The sequence below is a fragment of the Haliotis cracherodii genome, unplaced genomic scaffold, assembly GCF_022045235.1.
Source record: "Haliotis cracherodii isolate W230 unplaced genomic scaffold, xgHalCrac1.p SCAF_6, whole genome shotgun sequence".
Classification (NCBI taxonomy): domain Eukaryota; kingdom Metazoa; phylum Mollusca; class Gastropoda; order Lepetellida; family Haliotidae; genus Haliotis; species Haliotis cracherodii.
Genome location: NW_027266319.1, coordinates 20,305,773 through 20,326,570, shown reverse-complemented (window position 1 = coordinate 20,326,570; position 20,798 = coordinate 20,305,773). Strand labels below are relative to the sequence as shown.

General features: G+C 39.2%; 1 protein-coding gene across 1 annotated transcript in view; it reads right to left on the bottom strand.

The window, feature by feature from the left end:
- LOC139446122 (cysteine-rich DPF motif domain-containing protein 1-like) overlaps positions 1 to 20,798 on the bottom strand; it is a 49,421-nt gene that overhangs the window by 23,895 nt on the left and 4,728 nt on the right. The window contains exon 4 of the mRNA XM_071227404.1: positions 1,308 to 1,381. Coding sequence (XP_071083505.1) covers positions 1,343 to 1,381 — 39 coding nt within the window. The 3' untranslated portion in view covers positions 1,308 to 1,342. The remainder of the gene's footprint in view (positions 1 to 1,307; positions 1,382 to 20,798) is intronic.

Genomic DNA, 20,798 nt, shown 5'->3' with positions numbered 1-20,798 from the left:
AGCTGTTTTATGCCAAGTCAGCAATATTCCTGTCATATTACAGAGGCGATTCACCTTAAAGTGCACGAGCTGTTTAATGCCAAGCCAGCAATATTACAGTCATTTTAAAGACGTGATTCACCTTAAAGTGAATGAGTGAAAGCTGTTTAATGACAAGTCAGCAATATTCCTGTCATATTACAGAGGCGATTCACCTTAAAGTGAACGAGCTGTTTAATGCCAAGCCAGCAATATTACAGTCATTTTAAAGACGTGATTCACCTTAAAGTGAATGAGTGAAAGCTGTTTAATGACAAGTCAGCAATATTCCTGTCATATTACAGGGGCGATTCACCTTAAAGTGAACGAGCTGTTTAATGCCAAGCCAGCAATATTACAGTCATTTTAAAGACGTGATTCACCTTAAAGTGAATGAGTGAAAGCTGTTTAATGACAAGTCAGCAATATTCCTGTCATATTACAGAGGCGATTCACCTTAAAGTGCATGAGCTGTTTAATGCCAAGTCAGCAATATTCCTGTTGTATGACAGTAATTATTTCAAGAAACACACAATATAAACTGGTGTTTAAAATAGAGACATATTATCAGTTTGTAACTTTCTGTAGATCTGGCAACTGTTTCAATAGCAATATGGAAGAGGTCATCTGAGGATAGTTTTAGTATTTTCAGACGAGCTTCAACCCTGGCAGAGGGTCCACACTGCCTCTTCCTTCTTGTTTTGTATTTACTCCATGGCCGCATGGCTCATTCACGGGAAAAATATTGACAGGAACTTTGGGCGACATTAGCCAATGGCAAGGTCGAGTCGTTGCTAGTCACGTTTCCTTGTCACGTTTCCTTGTCAGAGGTATATTGAGAACAAGTCACTAGTCAAGTGACTTATGTAAACTATTCAATAAAAGTACTTTTGTGAAATTTCTTTGGAAATAGGAAGTTACAGGCATATAGTTTAGATCAATGAGTGAGTGAGTGAGTGAGTGAGTGAGTGAGTGAGTGAGTGAGTGAGTGAGTATACCTTTACACCACTTCTTGTGATGTTCCAACCATATCATGTCTGGAATAAACAGGGTTTGACACCATGTAGGGAATCAAACCCAGACCTTTGGCGTAATAAGCCAGTGCTTGAACCACTAGGCTATCTCTATGATCCAACAGGCCCATGAATTAAGCTGTACATTTATTTGCAATACGAAGGTACACTACATAATCAAATGACACTGGGCTTAAACTGTGTTTCAGACTTAAGAAATTAGTCCTTTTCGAGATAACTCAAAGCATACCAAATACTTCAAAGCAACATACTTACATTTTCCAGACAGCTTTCAAATCCTCTCAACCACGTCATGGTTGTTTTTTCTCCTTGTCACGTCGACATATTTCCTAGAAAGTTAAAGCATTATCACTATCACCTCCTGGTATTAATAAACATTTCTTACATCTGAAATAATGACAGGATATGTAATGTACTTTCTGGACACAAACACAGGCCTGGTTGAGTGATTACATACAGCATATTATTAAATGCAACCAGACATAGACATGTCTAGGGGATGCCCTCCTTAGAGCTTGGGGAGACACGATATACCGGTAGGCGTGAGAATGGGGTAGGGGGTTGTGGGGTTGGTGGTGAGGGATTTGGGAGGGCATGTGTGTTTGTGTTATATTTTACAATTTTCAGTCATCAAGGTACTCTCAGTCACTGAGCAATTTTGAAGGTACTGGTACTGTCTATTATCAAAGTATAATATTATCTAGTACTATTAGTATCCAAGGTAATGAATGTTACCACCGGGTATTGCGCAATAATAAGGTATTGTCAATTATTATGGTATTAACTGTTATCAAGGTATTATCAGATGGAAAATAGTATCAGGTATCAGCTAGAAATTGTCATGATATTATCATGTACCACAGTTGTTATCTTACTGTTGTGATAATATTCCATTTTTCTGGCACTTGACAGACAGTAGCACAAGATACTAACTGTAGTTAAAAGAAAATGCAGAAATATCTGCCTCATCCCAAAAGTAATCTCACTACATTTTTAAAACAACAGAAACAAAACATTTTTACTTTGGCCTTAGATGACAGATAAACAGCTCAACATATTTTTTCCTACACATGCTCTCATTATCATGATTATGCAAATGATTTAATTGATAACGACACTGGCAAAATAAAACTCATATTAGCTCCTAAATTGTGTTTTTGATATATTTAACAATTCTATGGGTGAAATTATTTCAGCGTACACAAAAAGTCTTGGGATCAGCATTAAACTGGGACACATTATATCAAGTTGCTTTGAAATGAGAGAATGTTCCCTACTTCACTCAGTGTCCTTGGCTGTTATAGGCTCACTGTAGGGGTGATATAAAGCCGTAAATACCAACTGTGACTTTTCAAGCCAGATTATCCATGCAATTCAAGTAAAAATGCTTTGATCACATGCAATATAAGATTTATATGACAGTTGCACAGGTATTGCAAGCACATACTGCATCTAAATTACTTTCAGACTATGTGAATGTTGTTTTAGAATTTATTACATGAAAAATTCAATCCTAAATTGATGAAATTAATGAGTTCTGGGTTAATGACAATACAGACATTGGCCCATGGTGGTCGGGTTAGATTTAGTGAATGCAACCTTTTCATGTATTTTTTCTGCAAATTAAGTGCCTCATATGAAAAAGTCTATATCACAATATTTTCAAAACAGGGACATAAAAGAAGCTTGGCTATAAAACCTTATGACAGCACCATTGAAACTGATTTAATGCTGTAATTACTAATTAATGAAAGGTATTAAATAGACTTATACATTTTAAGCTGGAGAGATTGACTGCCGAGGGTGGTCCTTCACTCATGATGCTTTAATAAGGCAATATGTCCAAATAGTTTGAGTCATATCCAGAGGGGGTACTTAGAACACACCCAGTTTTGAACCTTTCTAGCTTTATTGTTTGTTTCTTGTTTAAAACCACATTCAGCTATATTCCAGCTATATGACGGTGGCTTGTAGATAATCAAGTCTGGAACAGATAATACAGACATCAATATTGAGTGAGTGAGTGAGTGAGTATGGTTTTACACCACTTTTAGCAATATTCCAGCAATATTTGAATCTGGGTCATCGGCGTGATGAGAGAACACTTTAACCACTAGGCTACCTGACCGCTCCTCATCAATATTGTGAGCACCAATCCACACAATCGGGGTACGAAGACACGCTTTCAACCAAGTCACTGAGCCTGATCACCCGATCCTGTTAGATGCCTTTTACATTATTGCAAAATCAACATTTGTTTTGTTTTGCTTGTTTGTTCTTTCATGCTGAGATCAGCAATATACCAGCTATATCATGTAGACCTGTAAAGAAATAAATCTTGACCAGACAATCCAGTGATTAATATTGTGAGCAATGAACCATGTTGTCGGGGTACGAGGAAATGAGAGTCGGCCCCAACCCATTCATTCATTTAATCGCCTCTTACGACAAGCATGGGTTGCTGGGGACCAATTCTAACCCGGATCTTCACAGGGGGTGTTTTATTGAGTTACGCTTCACACAAAGTCATCATGTTATATCATGTGCCACATAAACCAGAGGCGTGTTCAGGAGGGTGAGAGTACAGTAAGGCAATATTACGCGTACTTGCACTCGCGGCATAGCATCCAAAATGTCGTCATCGGGGATCAAAACAGCCCTGTCCACAAGTGTCATAGGTTCACAAATTTAATTTCATCACAAGTTTGATGGGTTCATACTTTGATGTTTATGATAACAAAGTGTTTATCTTTATTATTGGTTACATGCCCCTGTGCTGGACCAGACAATCCAGCAATCGACATCAGCATCGGTCTGTGCAATGGGGATACGATAACATGCATCACCCAAGTCAGCGAGTCTTATCACTCAATCGGCAAACATATGGGTTGTGGAACACCTATTGTCTTCCCTGATCATCATGTGTCAATATATTGAAAATGCAAAAATAACTTTTTGATGGTAGATCTATTCTATAAGATTATTCTTTTGACATCGGTTCCATTCTCATCAAAGGCAAACATTTGTTCAATGTGCGACGCCATCTTGGATTACGAGGCGAACTACCTCTTGAGCTTGCTCGCGAGTACACGTGTGCGCTCGCCCGGTTAGCCGTGATCAACAGCGCGCTCGCGTAATATCGTGAGCGCCCTCCGTCCTAAACACGCCTCTGATATTGTAGTTACCACAGCGAAGGGAAAATAAAAATAATGACTACTTGTCTGATAATTAGCAGTCTGATTAGTCATTTGCTGTCTTGTATAAAAAAAACCATCACATTACAACATCCCAATAAATCAAACATATTTCCCTGCAAACAAATCATTGTAATTTGTGAATTCCTAGTGATAAATTTGTTCCATGGGTCATGTGGTGGTGTACAGGGTTTAATGAATTGAATACACCATGGCGAGACACATTTAGTAAGGTGACACATTGACAGTTGTCATGTGAGGTGAGGTGAAATGGGGTTTTACATCCAAGATTATTGCACTTACATAGCAATGAGTGTGTGTGCACGCGCACACAGCAACATTCCAGCTATATGACAGCAGTCTATAGTTTTGAGGAAGAGGATTTACGGATGTCAACTTCTTTGACATGGTGTTCCTCATAATTAAGAAGATGACCTCCATAAACTCTCTTCCCTATGTGTATCACTTCTAAATGCCATTCAAAGACCAAATAGTACTTATCATAAGTTGGTTGGTTGGTTTGTTGTTTAACACCGCACTCAGCAATATTCCAGCTATATGACGGCGGTCTGTAAATAATCGAGTATGGACCAGACAATCCAGTGATTGACATCAAGAGCATCGATCAACGCAATTTGGATACGATGACATGCATCAACCAAGTCAGCGAGCCTGACCACCCGATCCTGTTAGTCGCCTCTTACAAAAAGCATGGGTTGCTGAAGAGTGAGTAAGTGAGTATGGTTTTACGCTGCTTTTAGCAATATTCCAGAAATATCACGATGGGGGACACCAGAAATGGGCTTCACACATTGTACCCATGTCGGGAATCGAACCCGGGTCTTCGGCGTGACGAGCGAATGCTTTAACCACTAGGCTACCCGACCGCCCCTGGGTTGCTGAAGACCTATTCTAACCCGGATCTTCGAGGACCTTGTCACTCATAGCTATGTCAGAACTCTATCATAAATAGCTGCTACGAAAACACCAAGGTAACTTTGAGAATGAGGCCCTGTCTCATTGATCTTAGCCAGCCTGCCATAAATCCATCAAGTACAGGAGTTAATAAAGTCGTACTTCTGAAAATGTTCAGGTCAAAGTTCCTCTAGAAGAAAAGAAATTTGAGACGATGTCTGTCTATTCACACGCGCCAATAAATAATCCAGTCTGGACAAAGTAAACCAGTGACAGAAAGCATGAGCAGCAATCCATGGCATCTGACTACAGTCACATGCAATCAGCCAAGCTCATGACCACCTGATAACTATTTCAGTCTGATCTTGTGACAAGCATTGGATACAGGGGGACCAATTCTTCCCTGGAATCACCAATGGGGTGGAAACTGGTCACTAATGCCCAATACACATTAGGACATAAGGTCACCAATTCTTCCCTTGAATCCCCACTGGGTGTAAAAAGGAAAAGTAAGGCGTAGTTTCCAGTGAAAGCCACTGTACACTGATTCTATAGTTGACAATAGCTGCAAAATTGCTGATTCAGCATAAAATAAATATTGATGCATTCATGATGTGAACAGTTCCCTGGGTGTTCTTGATTTGTATTCAAAAGAGCTAATATTACAAGAAATATAGTTTTGAACCTCAAACCTCAGGCTATGTTACTAGGCAACCAAGAACCCGCGAAAGTCTGCCTGTTTGACTTCTACTTTGGGGCAGCCCTAAAAATGCAGCTCAGCCACGTCTGCTTCAGGCTCCTGGGACAGCCATGCCTCTGTCAGGCCCAAAGTCAACTGGACCACCTATTAATGATCTTGCTAATCAGTGGGATGGCCAGTCATGCAACAATAACATCTCAGAACACTAGACCACACAGGCTCTCATGTTGTCATTACACCTTGAAACATACAGACACCAATGCCCCAATACAACTTAGGACATTGGGTCACCAGTGCCCCAATATAACCTAGGACATAACAACGTATATTCACCAATGCCTAGAATACATCTAAGCACATCAAGTGACCAATGCAGCAAATGAGTGTAAGAACTTTGGGCCACCCTTAGAGGTGACAGCCACATATTATGTCATCACAAAATACTGGACCCCTGTAAAGGTTTACAATACTGGACCACCCACTCCTGTATAAAAACTGGACCATCCAGACCCTTGTAAAAGTTAAGAAGAATGGACCACCCAGAATCCTGTAAAGGTTTAGATGACTGGACCACCCAGGCCCCTGTAGGGTCTAGAAGACTGGACCACCCAAACCCCTGTACATGGTTAGAAGACTGGATGGACCACCTAGAACCCTGAAAAGGTTTAGAAGACAAGACCACCCACTCCTGTAAAGGTCTAGAAGACTGGACCATCCAGGCCCCTTAAAGGTCTAGAAGACTGGACCACCCAGACCCCTGCAAAGGTTTAGAAGACTGGGCCACCCAAACGCCTTCAAAGGTTTAGAAGACTGGGCCACCCAAACCCCTTCAAAGGTTTAGAAGACTGGACCACCCAGACCCCTGCAAAGGTTTAGAAGACTGGGCCACCCAAACGCCTTCAAAGGTTTAGAAGACTGGGCCACCCAAACACCTTCAAAGGTTTAGAAGACTGGACCACCCAAACCCCTTCAAAGGTTTAGAAGACTGGACCACCTAGAACCCTGAAAAGGTTTAGAAGACAAGACCACCCACTCCTGTAAAGGTCCAGAAGGCTGGACCACCCATTCCTGTAAAGGCTGAGAAGGCTGGACCACCCAGACCCCTGTAAAGGTCTAGAAGGCTGGACCATCCAGGCCCCTTAAAGATCTAGAAGACTGGACCACCCAGACCCCTGTAAAGGTTTAGAAGACTGGACCACCCAAACCCCTTCAAAGGTTTAGAAGACTGGACCACCCAGACCCTGGTAAAGGTTTAGAAGCAGGTTGGACCATCAAGATCCCTGTAAAGGTCTAGAAGACTGGACCATCCAGGCCCCTGTTAAGGTCTAGAAGACTGGACTATCAAGATCCCTGTAAAGGTTTAGAAGACTGGACCAACCAGGCCCCTGCAAAGATCTAGAAGGCTGGACATCCAGGCCCCTGCTAAGGTCTAGAAGACTGGACCATCAAGATCCCTGCAAAGGTCTAGAAGACTGGACCATCCAGGCCCCTGTAAAGGTCTAGAAGACTGAACCACCCAGACACCTGTAAAGATCTAGAAGGCTGGACCATCCAGGCCCTGTTAAGGTCTAGAAGACTGGACCATCAAGATCCCTGTAAAGGTTTAGAAGACTGGACCACCCAGGCCCCTAAACACCTTGAATCAGTTTGTCAGAACTGTTCTTTCAAATATTGAACTGATGCAGAAATCAATCCTCTTCCTTCAATCAGCAAAGTAAACAGCATGACAACTGGGCTAATTAACCCACCAATATGAGGGTTTCTTCATTAACCACTTAAATGCCTAGACTTGATACTCTTCTGTGTAAAGTGTCACTACTTCACATAACTTGTCAAAACTTTGATAAAGATTAAAGGTAAATATTTATAAACTGAAGACATTGGCTTCCTTATGTAGTATAAATACAAACAATTACCATGGTTACTATTCGTAATATATTGTCATAAGCGGAACAGTGAACACTTTAACCACTAGGCTACTTAACAAATCTCTCCTCTCCCACTGGTGGTGTGTTTCTAAATATATCTATTTGATGAAATAAATAAAACAGACACATTCATCTGGATCTTTTTCACATTATTTACTTGTCAGCATATGACAAAGTAGCCGTAATGGATTTGTGTGTATGAAAACATTACGGAAACAAGTGCCCCTGCTTGATCAGACTACCGCATGCATTGTGGGAACACCACATGCAACCCATCCACTCCCACATGTTTGTGTAGCATGTTGTTCCAAGTGGGAGTTCACGCACAGGGGCTACCGATAAGGGGCAAAACCCCATTTCAATATTAACAGGTTATCATCATAACCATTCCTATTTGGGATTTGAATTAAAAAAAGTTGAAATTTGGTCCACTAACGACTGTTCCTGTTGAAACAAGTGTAATGTTTTAAGCTTGTAAAATAGATTCATGAGTGAGTGAGTGAGTGAGTGAGTGAGTGAGATTAGCATACATGATGGGTGTTAATGACACTTTGAATAATAGTTCAGTCAATTCAGGGAGGAAAGCTGTCGTTTACCATTTGAGTGCAGGCGATAAGTAGGTGCCTCACTCTGGCAGTGTGGGTTTGAATCCAGGATGGGACTCAACCAAAAATGTACTAGAATCTGTACTTTACTCAGAAAGTGTTATCCCAAATATAACATTTGTTCCATTTGTCCACTTTCTAAATGGCATAGTGTATTCATATACAAGCATGGGTATGGTGCTGACTGATGAATGATCACAATTGGGGGCAAGCTGGGGTTTGAAACTATGGCCAGTAAATCCTGGCACAGCAAAGGGATGCAACTCAGGGCAGTGCCTTCCAGTACTTTAAGGAATGGCGAGTCTATGCCCCCGCAAAGTTAACAGAAATATTTAATAGATAAATGCATTTGTGTAATAGATATTTTCTTTTGTATTGCTTCGTACAGAAATACATTAAATGGTTATACAAAATGGGTGACTGGGAGGCTATAATGTGTTAGGTGGTAAAATATTATTCCATTAACTACTTTTTATCTGGTAACCCTGACTGGTATGAAGCAAATATATTTATAATGAATATGCATATGACAAAATGAATTAAAAAAGTTACATTTGGTCTAACATGTTTAAAAAAATGACTTCTCAACCCAAACCATTGGAACTGGCAACATATGTCTCTTGATAGTAGTTTACATGTCTCAGAAATCTCTCAAATTCTTCCTCATTTGCAAGACCGAGCCCATATGTCCCCCATACATTTCCATTTATGTGGAAAAACACTGATGGAGGGCTCAGTCGCAAAACGTTTCCATTTTCGCTTTTAATCTGTTTTTCTTTCTGTTTTTCTTCCTCAATAAAGACCCGGAGGAAATGCATTGTTTACCTACTCACTCCCCCATGTACAAAAGGTGAAGCCCGTCATTTCACACATTTAGCCTGTTCTCAGTGATTCCTCTCTCAAATGTGGTCCGTGCACGCCTGCACTGAGGTCTATAAAGACTCAACTGCTTCTTGTGTTACACAATCAATGGCATTGGCTCACCTTGGAGAACCATTGCTGGGACGATATCAGTACTCAGCTGTTAATGATAACAAGTCCATTTATAATGCGCCAAATCCCATTCACCTAATAAATGGCACTATATTATTATTACCCCGGTCAATGGATCAATGCGCACAAGATTTTCATTCTCAGCTCCCTTGGTAGTGTACAACCCCATCTGTCTGTGAGGAACTAAAAGGTTCAGAGTCACAACACCATCTCATCCTACCGGGTACCCACTGACTGCCCGTGAACAGAGGAACATTTAAAACAGAATCACTTGCCTAAGAAGACACCACATGTAACTTATGCTTGAGTGTGGGGCAGGACCGAAGCCCTAGACACTCTCAGGTTGACTGTAACCTGTGTGATATATACAGGACAACATGCTCTACAGAATGGTGAGTGAGTGAGTGAGTTGGGTTTAACACCACTTTTAACAGTATTCCAGTTATATCAGGAAGCCCGAAGTGATTCAGGTTTCAGACACTTACCACTACGGTGAAACCCACGAGCAAAGGTATGGTGCTGACAAACCTAGAAACATAATCGGGATGAACCTGGATTTGAACCGACAATCAAAGGTTTCTAGCGTGCGCAAGGGACGCAACTCTGCGCAGCGAATCGCGGCGCCTTAGACAACTTGGCCACCCGTGCCCCCTCCACAGAATGGAATACAAAAAGCACGAAAACTAAAAGCAGAGTTCCTTGTGGTCAGACGAGTACCTCTGTCACATCATCACATCTTACACAGTGAGATGTGGGATTCCTACCGAGAGCTAGCGGTATATGGTCACTTTGATGTGTAAAGCTATATTGTCATGCACCTCACTGTCGCAGTTGTAGTAGTATATCTATATGATTATGCAAAACAATATGTAAAGCGCATCGAAAGGCATGGGTTAGGCCTGTCTGATCTTACTTCAGAATAAGTGCGTTTGTTTACAAACAAGGGGAAAGTCCGGTCATATGATAAGCTTACACCAGCAAACAATACACTGATGCGCGTGAAGTGCATCTGAACTAGTGCGCATACGATTTTTATGAACTTGGTTATTTCTAACCCTATTGGTAATAAAAAGAGTTATTATCCTTCTCATATCATTTTAGGTGTCATAAGAGAAAGATAAAGAAATAAAAACTTATTTCAAAATTTCATCATTTCTACCAATATCTAGTATCTCAGGATACCTGATATACTGAACACTTTGGTGGACTGGCTGAACCTTTACACAAAGTTATCTTCAACTACCGTATTCGACGTAATAAGCGCCCACGGCGATATTTTTTCAATATATTGGCTAGTGAACAATCCCAATTAGCACCCTTCCGACTGATCAATGTACACAATACGTGTACATTTATTCGTGTATAATACGCACTCGTGTGTTATATGCACCCTTAATTACGGGCAATTAAATTCTGGAAAAATATATCTGTCGTGTATAATAGGCACAGACTTTTCTTTTGTATCTTTTCAGGCTGTCAGCAGTAACCATAAAATTTACGATCTTTCGACTCTTTCACCCAAATAATATTCTAATAAGAGCCCCTATTTCTAATTTCGAGAGCGGCCAGGGCGCTTATTATGTTGAATACGTTAATCACTGTTTGTACTAAATCATTCTTCTCACTTTCACAACCAAAACTAAAAAGACTTGAGGTTGCATTAATAATTGAATACATCTGCACTGTTTGTTTTTTGTTTTTTGTATAAAGCCACACTCAGCAATATTCCAGCAATATGATGGCAGTCTGTAAATAATCGAGTCTGGACCAGACTATCCAGTGAGTGACATCATGAGCATCGATCCATGCAATTGGGATACGATGACATGCATCAACCAAGTCAGCAAGCCCGACCACCCTAACCCATCAGCAAGCATGGGTTACTGAAGACCTATTCTACCCCGGATCTTCACGGGTCACACCTGCACTGAAAAAGAACTAGATTTGATAAAGTGCTTGTTGCCAGCTTGGAGACACTGTACATGATCTGACTCATAATATGTTCCTTCATTTCATAAGACCCAATTCATATAGTACCCCTCCATGAAGCTTTTATTGTTCTCCACCATGCAACCTTATTGCAACATTTAAAAGACAATTTCCAACAAATATGGCACAGAAGTTTATGTTATAGCTCTCAAATGTCCTTCTATTCTCATTTTGAATTAACATTGAAGTGTGAAAACGATTTGTATTGTGTAACATGTATGTCCAAGTTTAGTTGCAGTGCATACTGGCTGGAAATAGAAACTGGTAGAAAATTGAACATTTCTCGTAAAGAAAGATTTTGTGCACTATGTCAATTTAGTCTAATAGAAGATGGGTTTCATTTCCTGCTAGTGTGCCCTTCACACACTCATCGATGCCATCTCTATATTCCTTCAAGATATTATTTATACCCAAATGTCCATAGGTCTAATGTACTTTTATCTATTAGTACTACTAACACAAAGCTCATGTTTAGTTTCGCTAGATATCTGTGTCAGAGTAAAGAAGAAAGAACACATACCGTATTCGACGTAATAAGCGCCCCGCTCTAATAAGCGCCCACGGCGATATTTGCTAATATATTGGCAATTAGCACCCCTTCCGATTGATCAATGTACACAAGACTTATTTATTCGCGTATAATACGCACTCGTGTGTTATATGCACCCTTAATTATGGGCAATTAAACTCTGGAAAAAAATATCTGTCGTACATAAACATTTCAGGCTGTCAGCATAAACCGCGAAATTTATCTTTTATCTGTTTTTTTCCCCACCTAAATAATATTCTAATAAGAGCTCCCTATTTCTAATTTTGAGAGCGCCCTGGGCGCTTATTACGTCGAATACGGTAGTTTATCATTGTGACTGTTGCCATAAATATGTGTCATACATTTTGTTCAAAGAGCCTGTGGCCTCTATCGTTGTGAATAAAGAATTTGAATTTGAACACTTTGCATCATTATAAACACCCAATGGATATTTGTGCCAGTAAGAATTCACACAGATCACAGAATGTAGGTTTGTATGGCGTTTTGAATATGTTCTATAAAGCTAAGGGTACGAGGTAAAGTGTTTCAAAGGCATGAATGGCTCTTTAAAACCTGTGCAGAAGGCCATGAGAAATTAATTATTTGATTTTCATCCCCACCTGGCTCACTACTACCGGTACAGCAAATTATACTCCCCCTAAATACCTACAGGCGATGAAAAATCACAATGTGTGTTCCAGTCTTTCTTTACTTGAAAAAAAATAACTCATATCATGGTTTTACATGAGTGGAAATGTGTGTCTATGCACAAATGTATACTATGGATGACGAAAAAAAGATAGCTGGCATCCCTCGGGATGCACAATAATATTCATAGTACCAAATTCTTGAAAGAAACAAACTGGTCCAGTAATTAATCAAATTATCAAATACAGCATGTACAGTACACTACACCATTTCATTATTTTACAGGACCATCATATTTCCTGTAAGACCCTTTAAATACATTATTTCATAGGTCACTGTAAAATCCTGATACATGTACTCCTACCAAACATTCATGCTTCATATGAATCACATCCACTGACAGTAAATGGTCACAGGAGATCAGTTTCTTTTAAATAAAAAATAAAATAAATCTGGATGAAAATATAATCATTGTGGCCTGTTTTATTGTACTTTAGAAATAAATAATTCAAAAATGTTCCCAATTGCTAAATTTTCTATAGCTACAAAAGGTACAAGGAATCTGAGAACTAAACTAAACCCCCATTACCTAAGGTAGTGGGGTAGCTTAGTGGTTTAAACGTTAGCTTGTCATCCTGAAGGTCCGGGTTCGATTCCTCATATGTGTGAATGGTATGAAGCCCTTTTCTGGTGTCCCCCACAATAATATTGCTGGAATATTGCTGAAAGCGGTGTAAAACCATACACACACACAAGTAAAGTGTCATATTACTTGGTTTGCTGATCTACAAGGTGAATCTTCATATCAAGTAAATATAAATAATTGAAAGAAAAGGTGTAAATTGAGTAAAGATATATTTTTTCATCTGAAGTAAAAACAGCTAGATCTTTTCATAACTATTGTTTCAAAAATAACACAGAATTATTGGGCCGTCAACTCGACAATTCTTTTTTCTTTGTAATATGCCACACACAAAATAAATTACCAATATTGATTTCCAATTTTTTAAGCCCACATCTGAGCACATTTGTCAAGAGGAAGCTGTAAAACAAGTAAAAAAACTTGACCCATCCTAACATGAATCCACACTTTTACGTGACAGCTCTCGAAATAATGATCAATAATGATACTCTAGTCTACCTATCAGTCAGTTTTACCTGGGAGGGACACAGAAGGAAGCTGATTAACTGTTGCAGACATCTCTCAATATACCAATTTTTGAAGCGTACCTGCATCCATTCATCACGTAACCAGCGTGAAACATACCATGATACAATCACATTTGCGTGAAGGAATATTGCAACATGTAGACCATGAGCCATGTGGAACACAAATGAACCACCTCCATAACATATGAATCATTGTTACAATAATATCAAAGTTAATTCTCCCTTTGTTTCACTCTTATTTTCACATGATGAAAGTATTGTCACACGGAAGGTAGTGCTGAACTTGAGAAAAAGCATTATTACATTCCTCACCTTCAGCCTGACCTTTGGTCATGAATCTGCAGCCTAAAGGCTGAATACTTTTTTTCCTATAGATTTCTTTGTGTAAACTTCTATTCTAGGTGGGATTTATTTTTTTAAAATCACAGACATGTTTTTTAGTACGTAAAATTGTTATGTGAATATGTTGCCATATGAGCAGCGTTAGTTAAGGCTGTCTCATGGGTCTTGCAGTTGAACCTAACTGTAAGCACAAATTCTTGTGACGAATAAGAAAATCGTGTTTTCAGATTTATTTTATCTTGCTCTTACTAGGGATGTTAAGAGTATCATAATAATCAATACATCTATCAAAACTATGGTGCGATAACAACTAATAGATATCGTAACTTGTCATTAATATACTGTCATTGAGCAATAAATATTCGTATTGCCCGGGATTTACATGGGATTTTGGGATTGGTCAATTATATGAATTTGGCCTGAATATCAGACTGAGAATACCTACATAAGGCCCTATACTAATTTAGTTGATTGATGAGACCCCTCGACAAAAACACCCTGAAATTAGAAACTAAATTAATGACTTTTGAAAAGACTTTATGGCTCAACTGTGTTTTACAATTAGTTGAAAACAAAAACACTTAAAATATTATCACTGCTGTTCATAAGATGTTCATAAGATGGTGAACAGTAATCTTTATAAAAAAAACAATTAATTATCTTTCTCGATTGCATGGCAATCATACTTCTGTGATGGTGACCTACAAGTTTGGTTTTCATTCAATAGTAGCAGTACTAAACTGGAAGGTAAAAACATATTATTTTTTTCGACCACCTACATTGAATTTTAGACCAAAATGTTTGTAAACCAACTAATAAAAAATAAAAGGCCTAAAATCAACAGTTTCACTGATCATTACACCTCTTCTTGCATCAGGAAAAACCCTCGATTATGCAGCTGTGAAATAGAAATGTCAGCATATTTTTAGATCACCATTAAGATAATAGGGCCAGTACATATACTTCATTTAAAAACACATCCTTTGAGAAGTTCAGATAAACCTGTTCCACTGCAACAATATCCATTAAGCTATAGCCTGTTATAATACACCCCTCCTAAATGGCATTATTATCACATCAATCGGGATGTCATAAGTCGTGATATTTCTCACTTATTTGAGATTCTCATCAGATGTTGCAACAGGATGTCAATGTGTTGCACAACATGCAATGATGACTTGTGGTCTATGCATTTACAACAGCTTGTTATAGATGGAAGCCAGAAAAAAGTTAACAGCTTTTTAAAATTAAGTTCTAGCTTCCTAGATCTAGTATCCTAGATCTTCATTTTGTCTCTTGTCCTAGCAAATACAAATATTTCCTCCATGTGAATTCCTGGTTAGAATGGTACCAGCCTATAGTTTTGAGGAAGAGGATTTATGGATGTCAACTTTTTTGACATGGTGTTCCTCATAATTAAGAAGATGACCTCCATAAACTCTCTTCCCTATGTGTATCACTTCTAAACGCCATTCAAAGACCAAATAGTACTTATCATAAGTTGGTTGGTTGGTTTGTTGTTTAACGCCGCACTCAGCAATATTCCAGCTATATGACGGCGGTCTGTAAATAATGGAGTATGGACCAGACAATCCAGTGATTAACATCATGAGCATCGATCCACACAATTGGGATCGAGGACATGCATCAACCAAGTCAGCGAGCCTGACCACCCGATCCCGTTAGTCACCCTTTACGACAAGCATAGTCACCTTTTACGGCAAGCATGGCTTGGATGGTCAGAGTCAATAACTTGGTAGATTGCATGTCATTGTACCCTGACGACATAGGTCATTCTGTTTCAGGTTGTACAATGTTTTAGATCACTTTAATGAAATAAATTGGACCATCTTTACTTCATAAAACAGAATTATCTTAATATCCAGCAACCACATAACAAAGTTTTGGCGATTGAGTTTAGCATCAATTATGATCAAAGGGAAATAACTCTTGTATGACTTATCTAATTATCATTTGGTCCTCGTATGGATTTCAGGTTGGAATTGATCCCAATCTCAATATGCTGGTTGTGAGAGGTAACTTGAAAGGACTGGGTTGTCAGAAATGGTGACTTGGTTAATTGTGCGTTTTGGTACCCAGACAGAGAGATCATGTTTCATAGCATCGATCAAACAGCCGTCATATAGCTGGAACATTATTGAAGACAGCGGGGATTTAATATATATCAGTAAAATGTCCCCATTTCATGTAAAAGCGATGTTTTGTACTGTTTCTTCTGGCAATAAACTCGTCGACGAATTTTTTGTAATTTCTTATCCTGAATACTTTTTCTATATTGCAAAAGCCTTTGTCTCCAATCTATACAAACATTCAGCTCCGTTTTCCATGTCTTGCACACTGCTGGTGGTGGATTTACTGAAGTAATAAGAATGTTATAGAACGATCTAGAACCAATACTCGATTTAAGTAAGTCATAGCAGAGACTGCTTATGTTTAGTGATGAAGTGTTGATAACAATAGTTCTGTGAATACCCGGTAGTATCTCTACATGAGTCAGGTAAAGTAAGTCTTTAAATTAACGAAAGCGTGAATAAAATGCTGGTTACAGAAGTTGTGCTTCACATCACAGAGAAGGGGACTGAGGGATGGTAACAGAAGTTGTGCTTCCTATCACAGAGATGGGGATTGAGGGATGGTTACAGAAGTTGTGCTTCAAATCACAGAGATGGGGACTGAGGGATGGTTAAAGAAGTTGTGCTTCACATCACAGAGATGGGGACTGAGGGATGGTTACAGAAGTTGTGCTTCACATCACAGAGATGGGGACTGAGGGATGGTTACAGGAGTTGTGCTTCACATCACAGAGATGGGGACTGAGGTATGGTTACAGAAGTTGTGCTTCATATCACAGAGATGGGACTGAGGGATGGTTACAGAAGTTGTGCTTCACATCACAGAGATGGGGACTGAGGGATGGTAACAGGAGTTGTGCTTCACATCACAGAGATGGGGACTGAGGGATGGTTACAGAAGTTGTGCTTCACATCACAGAGATGGGGACTGAGGGATGGTTACAGAAGTTGTGCTTCACATCACAAAGATGGGGACTGAGGGATGGTTACAGAAGTTGTGCTTCACATCACAGAGATGGGGACTGAGTGATGGTTAAAGAAGTTGTGCTTCACATCACAAAGATGGGGACTGAGGTATGGTTACAGAAGTTGTGCTTCACATCACAGAGATGGGGACTGAGGGATGGTTACAGAAGTTGTGCTTCATATCACAGAGATGGGGACTGAGGGATGGTTACAGAAGTTCTTCTTCCTATCACAGAGATGGGGACTGAGGGATGGTTACAGAAGTTGTGCTTCACATCACAGAGATGGGGACTGAGGGATGGTTACAGAAGTTGTGCTTCATATCACAGAGATGGGGACTGAGGGATGGTTACAGAAGTTGTGCTTCACATCACAGAGATGGGGACTGAGGGATGGTTACAGAACTTGTGCTTCATATCACAGAGATGGGGACTGAGGGATGGTTACAGAAGTTGTGCTTCACATCACAGAGATGGGGACTGAGGGATGGTTACAGAAGTTGTGCTTCCTATCACAGAGATGGGGACTGAGGGATGGTTACAGAAGTTGTGCTTCATATCACAGAATTGGGGACTGAGGGATGGTTACAGAAGAAGAGGCACCTGTCTCCCTCCTCCCAAAGCATCATCCCTGCGAAAGAATAGGATCTTGGTATTCAATACATGTCATAAGAGCTGACTAAAGTGTTGTCTGTGACGTGGCTGTTTCCATGATTTCATGGGGCAATGGCTCAAGGAGGTTAACATACGACCTGGCTGAATGTCTCGGGGTGATTATTTACTGAGTGAGTGAGTGAGTATGGTTTTACGCCGCTTTTAGCAATATTCCAGCAATATCACGGCAGGGGTCACCAGAAATGGGCTTCACACATTGTACCCATGTTGGGAATCGAACTCGGGTTTTCAGCGTGACGAGCGAACGCTTTAACCACAAGGCTACCTGACCGCCCTGATTATTTACTGACTTACAATACTGAAGCTGGAATATTGCTGACAAGGGTGTAAGAATACATTCCCTCCCACCCCTAGTCCAACACCACCACCATCATCATCATTCTGTTACATCTTTTGTAACTTCTAAAGTTTGATATAGATTATGTTGACAAGAGAAATTGGATCATTTTTACTAAAAAAAATATATCTTGCAGCCACATCATGCACATAACTGGTTATACTACATAAATCAGAATCATCCGCTTTCATAGAGAAGATAGAGCGTGCAGCTGTGATTGGATGATACTGTGTGACATTTGTATGTTGTTAATTTACATCCATCCAGTAAGCAAAAACTGACCATGTTATTCAATATTTAGTGCTGTATCTTTTAACATGATGACTTATGCTGAATGTGACCACAGATATTTTCATTTTTTTTTAAAATGTTTATTGACCAAAATTATTCATTCACGGGATTCGCTGAAGAGATACTGTGTGCTTTTTATGAGCATAACAAATGATACATATTTATTTAGTATGAATCATAAACAACTACTACATGTATATTCTAACAAAATTTCAAACTCTGAAACATGCAGCATAGAATGTGTTAGGTACGCAGAACAAGCATGTACTGTTGTGTTGGTCACCTACCCGCCACAACTCCACTTCTGCTAAACCTTTGATCGTCTGTAACACCTATCAATTACTTGGACGCCCAAGGTAGCATCATAGCGAGGGATCACTGTATAATGTTACTATAGAAGTCTATAGGACATTTGGTTGAGTGTAATCAACATCATTATTTTGATTGAATTCAGCAACATGTATGGTCAAAGGGAAATAACTCTTGTATACCTAATTATTATTTGGTACAAATTGTTCAACCTAATTTCAATTTTCAAAGTTATTACTTTTCTTATGTTTTTCCATATATTTTCAGGGTATAACTTCCTATATACACATAAAATGCAATATTGAATGTTTATCCATACTACATACCTTAAAACAAACGTTCACAGAGAGGACAGTAATACAAGTTTATCAAACAAGACAATTTCTAGTATGTTCACAATTTATTATTTTTTATTGCATTTAAGGAGCATGGCAACTGTAAACTAGATACTTTTAGGTTATTAATGGTTGTGATTCAAATAACACAAAAATACATGGAGATGTTATTTCAATGTCAATAACAAAAGACAATCAATTAGCTCAGATTGTTTGTGACACATTTTGTTATGAGTGAGAAAAAGAATCTAAACATTAACATGAATTTAACAAAGTTACACAACAGAATCAGCATGGTCAAAGGGGGATAACTCCAAATACTGTCAATCCAGGGTGGGGCGAAGAATTGTTCGTCAATTCTCTTTTCACACATACTATGCTGTTTTTAGGACTATTTGACACGGTTTGATATTCCTTGTACTAGAGTTAAAAATAAGAATATCATCATCAGAACAAGTTCCCATTTCCTAAAGGTCACACTTTGAAACTTTTGTTTTTAAACAAACATGTTCTTCCATGAAGCCAGTGGTAAATGTATGTGAACTGTTCATACACATGGGACATGAACATATGAACATGACAGTGTGATACACAAGATAATCCTGGAAATTAGAAAATAAAAAGTGTAATTCAATTTTATAATCCCAAACTGGTCTCCATTGGATATCGATTGGGTGAGATCAAGCATCCTTCCTAGGGGAGATAACATTGCAATGAAATTGTATCACAATGCTTTCATTATGTTGAAGACCATTGTGATGTCATCGGTTACGATGCCACTGAAGCTGGTTATCTTTATATTGAATACTAAACGAACACCGTGTAATACCAATTTTATGAAACGAGTAAATAGTAGTGTTATCTGATGAGCGAAAGCAAGTCAAATACCACAACTATCCACGAGTTTAATCAAATTGGTTTTACATGGGAGCGAGTTTAGTATTTTATTTATACTGTTGAGTGTGAATAGGCTGACACCTACACGATCCACGGCATAATCCAATTGAGTTTAACAGAATAATACTTCAAACACGTCAAAGGTATAAAAGTATGAATTTAATACCATACAACGATCCACCTTTAGAATTCAGGCGCCCGTTCCACAAAATTATCGTAGTGCTAAGGTTATCGTAACTCACATACTTTAACTTAGACTACGACTGTCGTTGCACTACAATACGATTGCTTTGTGGTACGGGGCCATGCACGGTAATTTGTGGAATTTTGTTGCAAGATCCATCGGCGAAACAATGCCATGTGACGTCAGCTGGGGTTATCATGTGTGCATAAGCTCCTCTCAGTGATCTATCATCTCCACTCTCAATGTTGTTGAATAAGCCAAGGGATGTTGAGAGCTTTTAATATTTGTTCGTGAAACGTGTTCTGAGAGTACATAAACACGCGTTTTGGTATTACACAATATGCAATACAGCTGTGATCGCTTCATGGGCATGTAATAAACACTTTTACATGTAGGACACAAGCTGAAGACGATGGAAGAATGATATTGGATGATACATAGAATCTCATCTCAGAGTTTTCAAACTTTTATTAACTTGTGGTCATTCATTTTGTTTCAGCTTTTCATTTCAGAAAATCACTGGTAGACACCAATAATGGAATTCAGAGGCGGTACACACGTTGGAATTGAACCCATGTCATCTGACCACTGAGTGAACATTTGACCGCTAGCCTGCCCTACACAAAACTGACAAAAATTACATTCCA